This window comes from Neoarthrinium moseri, assembly GCF_022829205.1.
Source record: "Neoarthrinium moseri strain CBS 164.80 chromosome Unknown scaffold88_Wmoseri_CBS_16480, whole genome shotgun sequence".
NCBI classification, from domain to species: Eukaryota; Fungi; Ascomycota; class Sordariomycetes; order Amphisphaeriales; family Apiosporaceae; genus Neoarthrinium; species Neoarthrinium moseri.
The window spans coordinates 12,715-28,273 of NW_026055202.1; the positions used below are offsets into that span (position 1 = coordinate 12,715).

The window sequence follows — 15,559 nt, forward strand, 5'->3', positions numbered from 1 at the left end:
AAATTAAATTAAACGTAAATATAAAATATTATTATTATAAATATATTTAATATATTTATAAATATAATAATATATTATTAATTATATATTTTTTTTTAAAAAAATAAAAAGGTAAGTTTATTTTTATATTTATTATTTATTATATTTATATTTTATATAAAAATGTTATTTAAGACGTGAACGGGTTTCCTTGTTCACACCAATTGCTTACAGGCTGCGTTCACAGTTAGTGCACTTATCTATATGACGAGCGACCATCTATAAGAATGGCGGGAATACGTACCAAGCAACTCAGGTACTTGCACCAGGAGCAAGTGTTATTATACTTATAAAAGTTATCAATCAGAACGATGAAAACAACGATGATGCCGACAAGGAAGCCGGCTCGGACAAGCCACCAAGCCCACCACAGGCCCTTTCTGCCCTTGAAGAAGCCGACAGGGTTACGCAGGAATGGTGGGAAAGCGGCACTCTTGATGCCATTGTTGCGGCCATCGACGCTCGAATAAGCCGGGCCGCCGAAATGATCCTCGCCAATCTTTTCGCGGAGGATATTGGGGGAGTGGAGCACACAGATGCCGAGGCAGAGGCCCATCAAGAAGCCTCCAATGTGGGAAAAGTTGTCAAGGCCGGGCAGCAGGCCAAGGACGAAGGAGATGACGACCTCAAGCAAGATGAACATGAGCTCCCTGACGGGGTTGCGTCTGTCCTTCCACGAGTACAGGAGGTCGATGAGAGTCAGGGCGATGATGCCAAAGAGGGCGCCAGAGGCGCCGGTGGAGGAGATTCCGCTTGCAGCAAAGTTGCCTCCCATGACGAAGCCGAAGATGCCGGAGCTCATGTAGACAAGGAAGAAGCGGATGGAGCCGATGGCTCTCTCGATCTCCTTGCCGAGGGTCAGCTGCAGCAGCAGGTTGAAGCCGATGTGGATGAGGCCGGCGTGGAGGAAGATGGGGGTGATGAAACGCCACCACTGGTTGGGGAAGGCGGCCTGGTCGAAGGGCACGGTGGCGTTGGCCGTGGGAGGCTCGGGGACGCTGCCGAAGCCGCACAGCTGGGACAGGGTGCACTTGTTGTCGGGCGAGTTGGAGTCAGTGGTGGTGCTCCAGGGGCAGGGCCAGCTGATGTTGCCATTGTGGTCGGTGACGGTGGAGACGCGATGCATGCAGATGACATAGCGGGAGCCCATGTTGATGGCGACGTAGGCCGAGGGGCCGATCATGGGGTTGAAGGGCGAGGTCTGGATGGGGCTGCCGGTCAGCTGGGCGGCCTTGACCAGCTCGCCGATGAAGACGGCGATCTGGATGACGGAGAAGAGGTAGACGAAGATGGGGATCCGGCGCTTGCCAGCGCCCAACATGCCCAGCTCGCCAAAGCGCACGCCGCCTCGGCCGCGGGTCGACTGGCCGGGCCCGTGGGCGGTCGCGGCGCCGGCGCCGGCTGGGGCGTCGTAGACGTGGTCGGTCGAGTCCATGGCGAAGCCGCCAGCGCCGACCTTGGGGCTGCTGTCCGGGTGGTGGCGCAGGGGGATGTCGTCGCCGACGGGGGACACATTACCCGGGGCGGGACTGTGGTAGCGCGTGTCCTGGGCGAAGGTGTGCTGGCTGCTCATGGCGTCGGCCGTACTGTGGGAATGGGCCGGGTAGATGTGATCATCAAAGGGAGTGGAGAAGGGCGACACGGTGTTGGTCCTGTCCGGGTGGCTCTGTTGGCTCTGGTAGTTCTGATTCGGGGCCTCGGTCGCGTACGAGGGCGGGTATATCGAGGGTGAGACTGTCGCCTGTCGGTCGATGCCGTGATTTTCGCCGTCGTAGTTGTTGTGGTAGGAGGGCTGCGAGGGCCGGGTATTGTAGTAATCGTTTGCCGCCATGATAGCACACGGGATATACCACCTGCCTCAGTGGGTTTTCGCCGGCCTGTTCTTCTTGCTCTGCCGCAATCACGACTATACTCTCTTATCTACTCTGCCCCGGCAACGACAGCGCTTCTCTGCCGGAATACGACGGGGGTGGACAGCCGACAGGAACGGAGAGGTGGGAGTTGCCAATAGTCAATGTGTGCTGGCCCAGCTGTCGACCGCGGGCTACTGCTGCTGCTCCCGGAGACGCTGGAGAGAGGTGCTGGAGATGCTAGAGGCGCGGGTGGGCGAGGGGTGTCGTGTTTCGCAATTCGAGGACAGGTTCGCCTGCTGAAAGAAGATGACCTCGTACTGCAACACGGGACTGGGGCTGATTTTCTCGAGGGTAAACTACCTGGGTATGAATGTGTACGTATGTATGCAATGCCAGTCAAGGTGTTCGTTCTTCAGCTCTCTCTGGCGTGCCCCTGGGGGTCCTGGCTCAGGGTTCGAGTTCAGTTCAGGGTCGGGTTCAGATTCCAGTTCCAGTTCCAGTTCCAGGTGCCGCTGCAGATGATGAGGCGCTTGGCAGATTTGGGCCCAGTCAGAGCGAGCCCTGGCTTTCCGACCGAAGCGAAAGAAACAAGGATTCAAAAAAAGAGAAATGAGATGAGCAAGACACAGGCTCGACCGAGTCTAAAGGGACAAAACGGAAACGAGCGTCTTTTGGAATCAACAACACGGTTGTTTACTTTTGTCGTCGTGATTGGAGTGGTGTGTGGTGTGGACGGTAGTTGAAACCTTGGTTGACTTGACGGAGGCGGGAAAGAAGACAGACACAACCTCGAGGTGACAGGGTCAAAGGGTGATGGATGGGATGGGATCTTGGGGGTTGGGCAAGGAAAATTCGGCCAACGACAGACCGTCGTCGTGCCGGGACGCACGCTCTGCCCACATAATTGGGGACCCTAGGCGAGCGTCCCAGCATCCTCCCAGCGTGTCCCAGCGCTACCCAGCGTGTCCCGGCGCGTCCCAGCGTCTGCCGTGCCCCCCGGGGGTTGCTAAATTTAGTGGGCTATGACCTCGAACTTCGCTGGGCTGGCCCGCTGGCTTGACAAAGCCCCTTGACAACCTGGCCGAACGCGTGTTCCCGCACTGCATGTGGTGGCTATGTTACATACTTTTACCTATTGTGTGGGGTCACTACCCAAGGTACCTAGGTATGTGTCGACACGACGGGTCCAAAAGTCAACGGATGAGTGTAGGTAGTCATGCAAAGTCATGTAAATGTATGTTTGAGTTGTCAACTGTGACTCAGCGCCATGCCTCCCTTGCTTAGATAGACAGTACTCGAGTCTGTCTCCTAAGTTACTTTACACACCACCAAGTGTTCACTCTTCAGCAGGAGCCCTGAAGCCGTTCTATCATCCACACGGCTCAGATAGCTGTCACTGTCATCGTCGTTGGTGTCGTGGGAGTCGAGAGGCCTCACTCGGAGATCTCCACTGCCCCCCCTACCAAGGACAAGGGGGCGGTGCATCCAGCCACTCTTTTAGAGCGCTCGTCCTCGTCATCCTCCTCATCACCTATTGTGGTCCACTGCCGGCCGATCGTCAACTTGGTTGACCAAGGCGTGCATACTGTGCACAGTACATACATTAGGTAGGTACACAAGCAGTGGGATTCTTGCCTAACAGTTCGGAGCAACAAGAGCAACAAGCAGGGGCTCTCCCCGCTTGCAAATTGTGCCAGTCGGCACTGCAGTGTTGTCTTCTCGGCCGAAGCACAACCCACCGCGGGCTCGTAGGTGGTAGTTGTTGTGCACAGGCATGTTCATGTCCTTAGTCGTGTTTCACACGGGCGCCATCCCTCGAGTATCTTCTCTTCGCGGCCAGACTGCTGACCCAGCTTGAGTGACTTGCATTCCATCCATCGCTTTGTGTTCGTCAAATACGCATCATCCTGCCTCGCCCCCCAACTACTAACTACATAACTCAGTCTCTAGCATTTGGGGGCTGCGTTTGGCGTTTCAGCGTTCCAGCCTCGGGACTTGGCACTACAGATGTGGTTGCTCAACCCGGTGTTTGCGTAGTACAAGCCGCTCTGACTTGGGCTGGGCCTGGTTTGACTTCTTATTTTACTATACCTGTGTGGGAGAGCGGTGTACATGTCGAGATATAGCGTCCGGTTTCAAGTTTCCACTGGCAGACAGAACACAGCTGCCGCTTGGGACAAAGGGGACTTGTTCTATAGTCGAAGTCGGTTAGCTAGCAAATCTGCTATTCTTCCTCAGTCGTTTCCCGTAGCGGAAGAAGAGGTACGGGAACGGCAACATGGCTAGCGTCAAAAACGCAAGCAGACTTGATGCCCACTGGTGCCCCAGCTTGTGGTACATCTGTAAGCCAAACAGCGGAAAGGCCGCTGTGTACAATTCGTCAGCTAGAGACACCTCGTCCAAGCACGGAGGAGGCTTCGCAGCCGGTACTCACCTGCAAATGCGCATCGGGTAAAGGCGTTCGCTCCCAGGGCAGATGCGGCGTATCGGGGGTAAGCATCAACTAAGAACGTAAAGATACTAGTAAAGACGAGGAGCGCCCTAGAGCAGCACATGTCAGTGTGTCTGGTGGTGGCAAGAGGTTGGGGGAGAGGAGGTTGTAAATAAGGACCCAAGTCACGGAACCTACCCCAAGCCAAATATTCCTGACCCTATGATCGGGACGATCCAGTGTACCCACGGGTATGCAGTCCACGCAAACATGAAGAGACCGGCCGTCACAAGCACGGCTCCCGCGATTCCCGAGGGGAGCTGGTACTCGGGCTCCGAGCGCCCACCATTCTCTGCCACGAGCCGGCCATGAACACGGCGCCAGATCGGGGTGCTGGCCGATGCCATGATCATCCCGAAGAAGATGCCCAGGAAGGACAGGCCCGTCTGCCACAGGTTGAATCCGTACACGTCCCCGAATACCACGCCAAACGCCCCGAAGAACAGGTACAGGATCCCCAGCAGAATGGCCGCGAAGAGATCGAGGAAGAGGCACATTGGCTCGAATGCCAACAGCTGGAACGGCCGCAGTAGAGAGTAGCCGACCGTCCTGGGGATGGATTTCTCCATCTTCTCCATCGGTGCTTTCCACCGGTCGTCCCCGGTTTCCTCCCGGAGCCTGCGCGCCTTGTCCCGCAGCTTGATGGGGTCTGTTGCCTTGTGTAAGTGCAGCACGCGGGACATGTGTGATCCCAACTTACGATATGTCTCTGGTGCGAATAGTACGATGCACACCAGCATCACGACCGACCACATGATGAGAAACTGTTCCAGCCACGGTCAGATGTCGATACTTCCAGTTGAATCCGTGGCAACACTAACGTAATACGTCCATCGCCAGTTGGTATTTGAATTGATGAAGCCACCCAGCAGGGGCCCTAGGCTCGGGCCTGGATCGGCAAAGTCAGTCGGCGCAGCACACGAGTGTCACAGGAGCAGCACGCACCGATAAGCGGGCTCAGCGAGATAATGCTCATCGGGGCCTGGATGGCATCTCGCCGGAATATGTCACTGACGGTTCCGCCCGCAACACTGAGAAATGAACTGCCGGCAAACCCATCAAAGAATCGAGCCTGGTTGGGCCATCCGAATCAGCAGAGTCCACTCAGGGTCCCTACCGTCGTGACTTACCACAAGCATTGTCTCGGCATTCTGAGCCACGGCAGAGGGGATGATCCAGATCAAAAACATGGCCCTGTGGTTGTCTCGACGTCAGAAGCCATGTGCGATATGCTACAGGGAAATACCCACCAAGAGACCAGGTAGATTGGACGCCTGCCATAGAACTCACTAAGTGGACTCATGAGGAGGGGCCCGAGAGCGACTGAATATCCAACGTCAGCATTCGGGGACGGCTCATCCGAGATATCGACATGGCTGGAACGCCACGTGAAAACATACTTCCGAGGACGAATGTTGAAAGACCGAGAGTGGCGACTATCCTCGAGATGCCAAACTCGGGGTCCATCTGCTCGTACGTAAAGGTGTATATAGAGCTCGCGCAGGTCCTGGGTCTGGGATCAGCTGCCAAGCCCCCACGGATGCAGGTCTGTAGTCGTTGCTGGCATGTCGACTTACACGCAGAGGCTTCCCAATCCGACAATCATGACGATGGCCCATTTGTGCAGCAACGACATGCTACGTGGGCACAAGGGGTCGTCATCGCCGTCCCAAGCGACTTCAAAGGGGTCCTTGTCAGCGGCCGCGTCACCTTGGGCGGTTGTGTCGGACTCGTCGGTGCCGGGTTCCAAGTCATCGCATCCGTGGCCATTGTTGGACCGCATGCGCCGTATGGAGCTGGACGTTGCCGACCCGGGCCTCGACAGCGGCGATGGCCGAGCCGGGTTGCGGAGAGGCTCGTACTGGCGTTGCTCGTCTGAACCGGGAGCGGCGTGTGCGCCGCCCTCGGGCTTCCCCCGACTGGTTGGGGGGTTGTCCTCGCTGGTGACGATTTGCTTTTCCGCCATGGTTCCCTTTCCCAGCCTCAACCGGGTCGTGCAGCCTCTGCCCCAACTCTAATTGGCGAGACGCAGGGCCTATCGCTTACTGCTGGTACGGAGTATATCTAGGGGCTTTCAAAAAGTTGATGCGCAGGAGCCCAGTGGCCCAGTGGTGAGGCGGGGCAGCTACGCTCATTCGATCAACATATGTAAGTTAACCCCACGAAGAAAAAACTCGCATGCGTCCGGAGGAAAGATTGTAACTTGGAGGGAAGGTCATCTTCCAACTAGCTTGGAGCGAGGGTTACCCGTGCCCATGGGAGAAATTTGGAGCCGTGAACGGCGATGGATTATTAAGCCCCCAGGGCCTGGCTGATGAGATTAGATAGGTACGCGAGGCAGTGTGGGATCCATCTCGGGGAACGTCCCGTCATGACATGGGCCGTTGTATGGTGTAGCTACAGCACTGCAGCGATGCGAGCGGATATTGCCATTGGGGCGCGAATGTACGGACTACAGTATAGTATGTATGCACAATGTCAGGAGTATGCAGCTTGCTGATCGCCCTTGACCAACGGGATGCCAGGTTTGTTTTATTTGACTTTTTCATTTGGGTGGGCAAGAGAGTATAACGAGTTGGGCTTTGATTCCCATTTTTACCGTAGAAGTCTTGTTGCTCCCCAGGTACCTAGGTAACCGTCCGAGCCAAAGGGTAACCTGGAAGTCGGGGAATATCATAATCTCCCACGTATGCACACTCAGGTCCAAAAAGCCCGGATCCAGCAGGGTAGAACGGCAGTTTGGTAGTTCTATCCGGCAACCGTATACGCCTGGTTACCTGGCTGTTTCTCATAATCGCCACCTGCAGCGACTGACCAAGCAAGACAAGAAAGAGAGGACAGTCAAAGCAGGACAATACAAAGCTGCTGGTGTTGCACCACCTACCGCCTACCACCTACCGCCTACTATCTACCGACCACCGACCCCGCGGTGGCCCCGCTTCCCGAATGTTCCGCCTCTGGGGGCTTGAACTGAACTGATTGGTCAATGGTGCCTTGAGCTTAGCTGCCCGGCAGGTCCGGCAGGTGTGAGAGTCGCCCCGAAAGCGGCCCCAGGTCCTACAATTTTTTTGACTCGTAGCATCAGCCCAGTACTAGCAGGAGAAAAAAAAAGAGCCCATGGGTCACCAGCACCGCCGTTGACCATTCCGTCCACCGCATTTGCGAAGCAGAAAGAACGTCAGGACTGCTGCTGAGCCTCGAGCAGGTATGTGCCACCTCCTGATCCATGTGAACGTGGGCGTTCCTGCTGTGGACGGCAGACCGGCGTCGTCTGGGCGTCGACTCGGCCAGAACCTCCATTTTGCTGCACCTCAGGGAGTGACTCACGTACCGTGCCGTACCGCACCGTACACAACACAGTCAGATTGGCTTGCTGACGCTCCCAGTCCCCAGCTGGTGGCTTCTCGCGCCTGATTGATATCCGCCAACCCTCCCAAGTTGCCTTACCTCCCCGCCGACTTGCTCGTCGCGTCTAAGCTCCTCCGTCTGCGTGTCAATGCCGGGCCAAATCCGTCGGCGCACATAGGCAAAAGCCCCCATCGACGGCAGAACCCAACAACACCACCCGCCACCACCACCACCACCCACCACATTCCTGCCGCCATGGCCTCGCAGGTGAATGGCGCCGGCGCCGGCGCCGGCGCCGGCCCTACGCGCATCTCCATCCTCGGTAGCGAGTCCATCATCGTCGACCACGGCATCTGGCAGACCTTTGTCGCCGCCGACCTTCTCGAGAATGTCAAGTCCTCCACCTACGTGCTCATCACCGACACCAACCTCAGCGACAGGTACGTGCCCGTCTTCGAGACTGCCTTCCAGCGCGCTGCCGCAGCCCTGGGGAACAGCGACAGCCGCCTGGTCACCTACGCCATCCCTCCCGGCGAGACCTCCAAGGGCCGCGAGACCAAGGCCGAGATCGAGGACTGGCTGCTCGCTCAGCAATGCACAAGAGACACCGTCATCATCGCCCTGGGCGGCGGGGTCATTGGGGACATGATCGGCTACGTCGCCGCCACCTTCATGCGCGGTGTCCGCTTCGTCCAGGTCCCTACCACGCTGCTGGCCATGGTCGACTCCTCCATCGGCGGCAAGACGGCCATCGACACCCCCATGGGCAAGAACCTGATCGGCGCCTTCTGGCAGCCCAGGCGCATCTACATCGACCTGGCCTTCCTCGAGACCCTGCCCGTTCGCGAGTTCATCAACGGCATGGCCGAGGTGGTCAAGACCGCCGCCATCTGGGACGAGGCCGAGTTCACCTTCCTGGAGCAGCACGCCAGCCTCATCCTCGCGGCCATCCGCTCAAAGTCCGCCGACCCCTCGGCGAGACTGGCTCCCATCCGCTCCGCCCTCAAGAGGATCGTGCTCGGGTCCGCCCGCGTCAAGGCAGACGTGGTCTCCCAGGACGAGACCGAGGGTGGACTGCGCAACCTGCTGAACTTTGGCCACTCCATTGGCCATGCCATCGAGGCCCTCCTGACCCCTCAGGTCCTGCACGGCGAGGCGGTTGCCATTGGCATGGTCAAGGAAGCCGAGCTGGCACGTTATCTAGGTGTCCTGCGGCCCAGCGCCGTGGCGCGCCTGGTCAAGTGCATTGCGAGCTACGACCTGCCCACCTCTCTGCACGACAAGCGTATCGTCAAGCTGACTGCTGGGAAGCACTGTCCCGTCGACATGCTCCTGCAGAAGATGGGCGTCGACAAGAAGAATGACGGCAAGAAGAAGAAGATTGTCCTCCTCTCTGCCATCGGCAAGACCCATGAGCCCAAGGCCAGCGTCGTCGACGACAAGGCCATCCGGGTGGCCCTCTCCCCGGCCATCCGTGTCGAGCCAGGTGTGCCCAAGGGACTCGACGTTCAGGTCACACCCCCCGGTTCCAAGAGTGTCTCGAACCGCGCCCTCGTCCTCGCCGCCCTTGGCAAGGGAACGTGCCGCATCAAGAACCTGCTTCACTCCGATGACGTCGAGTTCATGCTCAACGCCATCACCCAGCTGAACGGCGCTACCTATGCCTGGGAAGACGCCGGCGAGGTGCTGGTCCTTACGGGCAAAGGCGGTGCTCTGCAGGCTAGCGAGCAGCCTCTGTACCTTGGGAATGCGGGAACCGCCTCGCGTTTCCTGACCTCCGTCGTTGCGCTATGCTCGCCCTCCTCCAAGACCAACTCCACCGTCTTGACGGGCAATGCCAGAATGAAGGTCCGCCCAATTGGGCCCCTGGTGGACGCTCTACGCACCAATGGCGTCAAGATTGATTACCTCGGCCAGGAGAAGAGCTTGCCTGTCCAGGTCGATGCAGCTGATGGCCTCGAGGGCGGCGTCATTGAGCTGGCTGCCACTGTCTCCTCTCAGTATGTGTCATCTATCCTCATGTGCGCCCCCTACGCCAAGAAGCCCGTGACCTTGCGGCTGGTCGGAGGAAAACCCATCTCACAGCCTTATATCGACATGACGACGGCAATGATGAAGAGCTTTGGTATCACCGTAACCCAGTCAGCGGATGAGCCACACACGTACCATATCCCGCAGGGAACTTATGTGAACCCCGAGGAATACGTCGTCGAGAGCGACGCCAGCTCGGCTACCTATCCTCTGGCAGTCGCTGCCATCACGGGAACCACCTGCACAATCCCCAACATCGGTGCCAAGTCGCTGCAGGGCGATGCCCGTTTTGCTGTCGATGTGCTGCGTCCCATGGGATGCAAGGTAGAGCAGACGGACTACTCCACTACCGTGACCGGCCCCGCACCGGGAGGTCTGCAGGGCATCCCGCACGTTGATATGGAGCCCATGACGGATGCTTTCCTGACTGCGTCCGTCCTTGCCGCAGTCGCGTCGGGCGTCACCCGAATCACCGGCATTGCCAACCAGCGTGTCAAGGAATGTAACCGCATAGCGGCTATGAGGGTGCAGCTGGCCAAGTTTGGTGTACAGAGCGGCGAGCTCGATGATGGTATCGAGATCAACGGCAAGGACTACACCGAGCTCACCCAGCCGAAGGGTGGTGTCTTCTGCTACGATGATCACCGCGTGGCCATGAGCTTCAGTGTCCTCTCCGTACTGTCACCTAACCCGGTCGTCGTGCTGGAGCGAGAATGCACTGGCAAGACCTGGCCTGGCTGGTGGGACGTCCTAGCACAGTCTTTCAAGGTGGACCTGGTTGGCGTTGATGCCGAACCTGAAGCGAAGGACCTAGGAAAGCCCGACCAGGGCCCCTCTGTCTTCATTATTGGCATGCGAGGCGCCGGCAAGACCACCACGGGCGGTTGGATGGCAAATATCCTGAGCCGGCCATTCACTGACCTCGACTCGGAACTCGAGCGGAGGGCTGGCATGACCATACCCGAGATCATCAGAGCCAGCCCCGATGGGTGGGAACGCTTCAGGAAGGACGAAGTGGAACTTCTCAAGGAAGTACTGAAGAACCAAGCGCACGGTCACGTATTTTCGTGCGGTGGTGGCATCGTCGAGACCCCCGAAGCCCGCGAGCTCCTCATCTCCTACCACAAGAACGGTGGCGTCGTTCTTCTTGTGAACCGCGACGAGGACCAGATTGTCGAATACCTGATGCGGGACAAGACTAGACCCGCCTATACAGAGGAGATCCGTGGAGTTTACGAACGCCGCAAACCCTGGTTCCAGGAATGCAGCAACTACGAGTATCATAGTCCCTACCTCGACGGCATCAGCGAAGCTCCAGCTGATTTTAAGAACTTTGTGTCACTTATCTGTGGGCAGAACAATCACTTTGAGGAGGTCAAGAAGAAGAAGTCATCATTCTTCGTCTCACTTACTGTGCCTAACTTGTCCGCTGCCATCGACGTTCTTCCCAGGGTCGTTGTTGGGTCGGATGCCGTGGAGCTGCGTGTGGATTTGCTTCAGGACCTATCGCCGGAATTCATTGGCAACCAGATATCACTCCTTCGGTCCACTGCTAAAGTTCCAATCGTTTTCACCGTCCGTTCTAAGGAGCAAGGTGGACGCTTCACATATCAATCAGAAAAGGAGCTTTTGCCCCTGTACCGAACGGCGCTCCGCATGGGCGTCGAGTACATCGACCTGGAGATGTCGCTGTCATCAGAGACTCTGGAAACCATCATCCAGTCCAAGGGCCGTTCGCGTATTATCGCATCGCACCATGACCCCAGCGGCTCGTTATCCTGGAAGAATGGCGGTTTCCAGACGTGGTACAACCGAGCACTGCAGTACGGCGACGTAATTAAGCTCATTGGTGTTGCCAAGACTATGGACGACAACTTTGCCTGCAAAAACTTCCGGGATAGAATGCTTGCTGCGTACGACAAGCCCATCATCGCCCTCAATATGGGGACGATGGGCAAGCTTTCCCGCGTACTTAACGGATTCCTGACTCCCGTGTCCCACCCTGCCCTGCCGTTCAAGGCAGCGCCCGGTCAACTCTCGGCGGCTGAGATCCGGGGCGGACTCGCCTTGCTGGGTGAGATGGAGACCAAGAACTTCTATCTCTTTGGCAAGCCCATCTCGGCATCACGGTCGCCTGCCCTCCACAACGCCCTTTTCAAGCAGACGGGCCTTCCGCACAAGTACAACCTGCATGAGACGGACGATGCCTCCACGGTCCGGGAGATCATTCGATCGCCGGACTTTGGCGGCGCGTCCGTGACGATACCCCTGAAGCTGGACATTATGCAGTACGTGGACGAGATCACGGACTCTGCAAAGGTCATTGGTGCCATCAACACCATCATTCCCAAACCCACGGCAGACGGCAAGGCGCACCTGGTTGGCACCAACACGGACTGGATGGGCATGGTCTACACGCTTCGCTCTGCGGGCGTCGGCGCAGCCTCCAAGTCGAAGCCCAGCAGCGCCATGGTGGTCGGATCAGGAGGGACCACCCGGGCTGCGATCTACGCACTGCACTCGTTGGGTTACAGCCCCATCTACATCGTGGCCCGCAACGCCGCAGGTGCGAGCGAGCTGGCGGCATCGTTCCCCAGCGACTACGCCCTCGAGCGGCCCGAGGATGCCAGCCACGTCAAGGTTCTGCCCACGGTCATCATTACGACGATCCCGGCGGACAAGCCGATCGACCCGTCCATGAAGGAGTTGTTAGGGACCGTCCTGCGGCAGCCCAAGAACTCCAGCGTGCCCCGTGTCTTGCTGGAACTGGCTTACAAACCTCGCCACACCCCGTTGATGGGCATGGCGGAGGACTCTGGCTGGAGGACTCTGCCAGGACTGGAGGTGCTTTGCTCGCAAGGCTTCTACCAGGTAAGTTGATTCCTGACAACGCTTCATTATTGCCAGCCAATTTTATCTTCTCTCTCTCTAACTGCTTGCATCTAGTTCCAACTCTGGACCGACATCATCCCTCTGTTCTCGGATGTTCGCTCTGCTGTCCTGGACGACTAGGAGGCGTTCCAGATGGCAGACACCTGAGGCAGCTTGAGAATATCTATGACCTAAGCGCCCAAGTGGCTGGGTTACCGGAAGTTAGATGGGCCCAGAGTTTAAAAAAGTTAAGAGATATTTTTAGCATCATAAAATCTGATCGTGGACATATCCGGTACATGTGTATCCTCGCTGCTTAGTTCCGCTGTGAACCTGATTCCATGAGGTCCTGCAGAGCTGATTGATGGAGAACTTTAGCCATGGCACCTAACCGTGAGGCTGTGTTGGACCTCGCTTAGCTTTACGGTAACACAAACTTGACAGCATGGGACTTGATGGAGCACATGGCGAATGTCGATACGAGCAACATGGCAGTTCCCACATCTCGATGGAGATCCCCGACGTGATATTCAGGGTCCTGCCAAACTCGACCAAGGAACAAGGAACCTGTATGGGCTTTTTTATTTTAATTTTTTTTTTCCCAGGACACCGTGGTTTCCCCGCCAGGGACCCGTTGCTAAAAGAACGTTTCGCCACCTGACAGAAATCAAGACATGGCAAGGGTAGATGACGGAAACCAAGTAATGGGGTTGCGCCTCAATCTCCCCAACTGGGCAAAGCTGAGGGGCTGTTAACAAATGGGGAAGCGGACTCAATTCCGATGCCCCCGGTTGCATTCATACATAGCCACAGTAACTTGTTCAATTGCCAAATCTAGATAATCGCATGCACTGATCTCTCCTGGATCTCATCAATCGCCTATCAATGGTGGAGGTACCAGGGGAAGGGGCTGGTCAATTGTGGGGGAGTATTCCAAACTTATATCCGTCAGTGGCGAATCTTTCCCCTTTGCTCTCACCTGACAGCACATGTGGCTCTCTGTGTGGCTGGCGAAGATTCGGCACGTTCGTTTTGGACCGCCTCATGACGAAGTCCCGGCTGCAGCCGTCGGGTTTGGGGCGGTTATACACAAGATGCAATCTTTGTTGTTGGAATTGACGAGGCGGGCTCAGGGATGGTGTGGTGCGGTGCGGTACGGTGGAAGGAAGATGGAACATTCCATCATCCCCCCCGCGGATTTGCCGAGGTGTCAGGATCCTTGGAATCACATCCTTGCCGTGTGCCCCCCATTGCATCACCATGCTGACCAGCGACCACCATCTCGACTGCCCGAGGTTTACGGACAAGAACGACAAAGGAACCCAAAGAAGAAAAAAAATACATAAGCACACCCAGCCAGCCAACTAACATTCAATGGTCTGCTGGCGGACCAGGAGGTCGGTGCGCTGCCCAGAACGGGGGTTGGGGGGCAGGGGGGGTTCTATCTTTGGGACCGCAAAAAAACAGGGTCCCTATCAGATATGAGCTTGCATGGCTTGCATGGTCGGGACGAGAAGGGAACAAGATCTTCGCTGCAGAATGATTCGTGTGGTATTCCTGTTGCATCGCACCTGGCTGGCAGACCCTGGGAGCGTATGGAAAGATACAGCCGGGCTGGCCTTGGGACTGCCGAAAGGGGTCAGGACGGGCAAAGGTGCCCAATGTGGGAAGAGAACCCGATCCCTTTCGATACTGAGTTTTGCTCGTCGTCTTCTCATTCCATGCACCATGTCCCCGGCACTTGCTGGCCCCTCAGTCCCTCCATCTCGATACCGGCTGCTTGCACTCGCAGAATAGCCAAGCAGCCTGATACCAGGTGTGAAACATGAGATCATCGGCATGTGTAGTCGTATTTTGAATCTCCCACTCATAGACCGTTTCTGGATATCGGGAATATGCACCCACATCAGAGAAAGGGCTGCAGGGTGAACTGGGCTGTTGGAGGGGAGCCCGCATATCGGTTCGTCACACGTATCACGTTCATTGGCTATTTGCATATATCAGGGATTCCAATTTGTGCCTTGGGCCAATTGTATTGTGTGTCCATATCGTACATTAGGTTGCTATCCAATATATGTCGTTGCCCATCGTTGACCGTCATTAGTTGTGTCCTCGCCGTGCTTGTTGTTTTGTCTAAACTCTTGCCTGAACCCAACTAGTATAATAGCACAGGGCATGGTGGTGTACCACAATATGCAGCAGTCCATGAAAAAAATAAGAATAAAAAAAAAAGGAAACATTGTACAGGAGAATTAGAGGAATTACAGCATTAAAGTGGACTAAAAAAAACAGACGCTGAACCAATCCCAAAGTCTTTTGATCCCCTCATGCGCCTCCCCATGTCTATACCCATGAATCGTGTGAGCGCTTTCGATGACATAGGAAAACAACCCCGAGCCTGGGGGGATGATGGAAGGAAAGCTCGCGTCGTACACATACATCGCCCGCTATGATCCGCCCAATTGTCTCGACTCGATTCCAATGCGAGACACTGTTGAGGAGATCCAGGGGACGAACGAGGACGGAAAGGGTATCTCGGACGGTAGTCCGGTCTCTGACCACCGGCTATATGACGATGCAGCGCATCATCGTGCGTTGCAGCGCGTGCGGTGTGTGGCAGAGGAGCGCCGGCGATGGTTCGAGGAGCCGGGGATAGGGTGCCAGAAGGCGCCAGAGGGTGCCAGAGGGTGCCAGAATGATGCGTTGGGCTCGGGCTATGATGTCGCCAATGATGTCGTCCGGGGGGGTCGATGTGGTCGGGGTCGATTCAGGATCGCAGGAGGCTGACGTCATGGGCGCGATCGCCCAAAGCCAAATTGATTGGGGCATGACCAAAGTGGCTGGCGATCTCTGCCGTTCTGGGCTAGCGCGGGTCAAGCCGCCGCGGCCCCGGTCAAGACCCTGCATGAATGGCACTGGACCCTGA

General features: G+C 56.6%; 4 protein-coding genes across 4 annotated transcripts; 2 read left to right on the forward strand and 2 right to left on the reverse strand.

Moving 5' to 3' along the window:
* Positions 1-235: 235 nt before the first annotated feature.
* Positions 236-1,870, reverse strand: JN550_012520 (uncharacterized protein; the record flags this gene model as incomplete). The annotated part of the gene is made up of 1 exon (XM_049311004.1): positions 236-1,870. One exon carries the CDS (start codon positions 1,868-1,870, stop codon positions 236-238), a length of 1,635 nt encoding a protein of 544 aa, XP_049165482.1.
* A 2,230-nt stretch (positions 1,871-4,100) lies between these two features.
* Positions 4,101-6,349, reverse strand: JN550_012521 (uncharacterized protein; the record flags this gene model as incomplete). Its single annotated transcript, XM_049311005.1, has 10 exons — positions 4,101-4,258; positions 4,327-4,433; positions 4,522-5,032; positions 5,084-5,147; positions 5,205-5,272; positions 5,329-5,455; positions 5,514-5,577; positions 5,634-5,706; positions 5,784-5,890; positions 5,961-6,349. 10 exons carry the CDS (start codon positions 6,347-6,349, stop codon positions 4,101-4,103), a joined length of 1,668 nt encoding a protein of 555 aa, XP_049165483.1.
* A 1,637-nt stretch (positions 6,350-7,986) lies between these two features.
* Positions 7,987-12,774, forward strand: JN550_012522 (uncharacterized protein; the record flags this gene model as incomplete). Its single annotated transcript, XM_049311006.1, has 2 exons — positions 7,987-12,633; positions 12,709-12,774. 2 exons carry the CDS (start codon positions 7,987-7,989, stop codon positions 12,772-12,774), a joined length of 4,713 nt encoding a protein of 1,570 aa, XP_049165484.1.
* Positions 12,775-15,042: 2,268 nt separating this feature from the next.
* JN550_012523 (uncharacterized protein) lies at positions 15,043-15,420 on the forward strand (the record flags this gene model as incomplete). Its single annotated transcript, XM_049311007.1, has 1 exon — positions 15,043-15,420. One exon carries the CDS (start codon positions 15,043-15,045, stop codon positions 15,418-15,420), a length of 378 nt encoding a protein of 125 aa, XP_049165485.1.
* Positions 15,421-15,559: the final 139 nt, after the last annotated feature.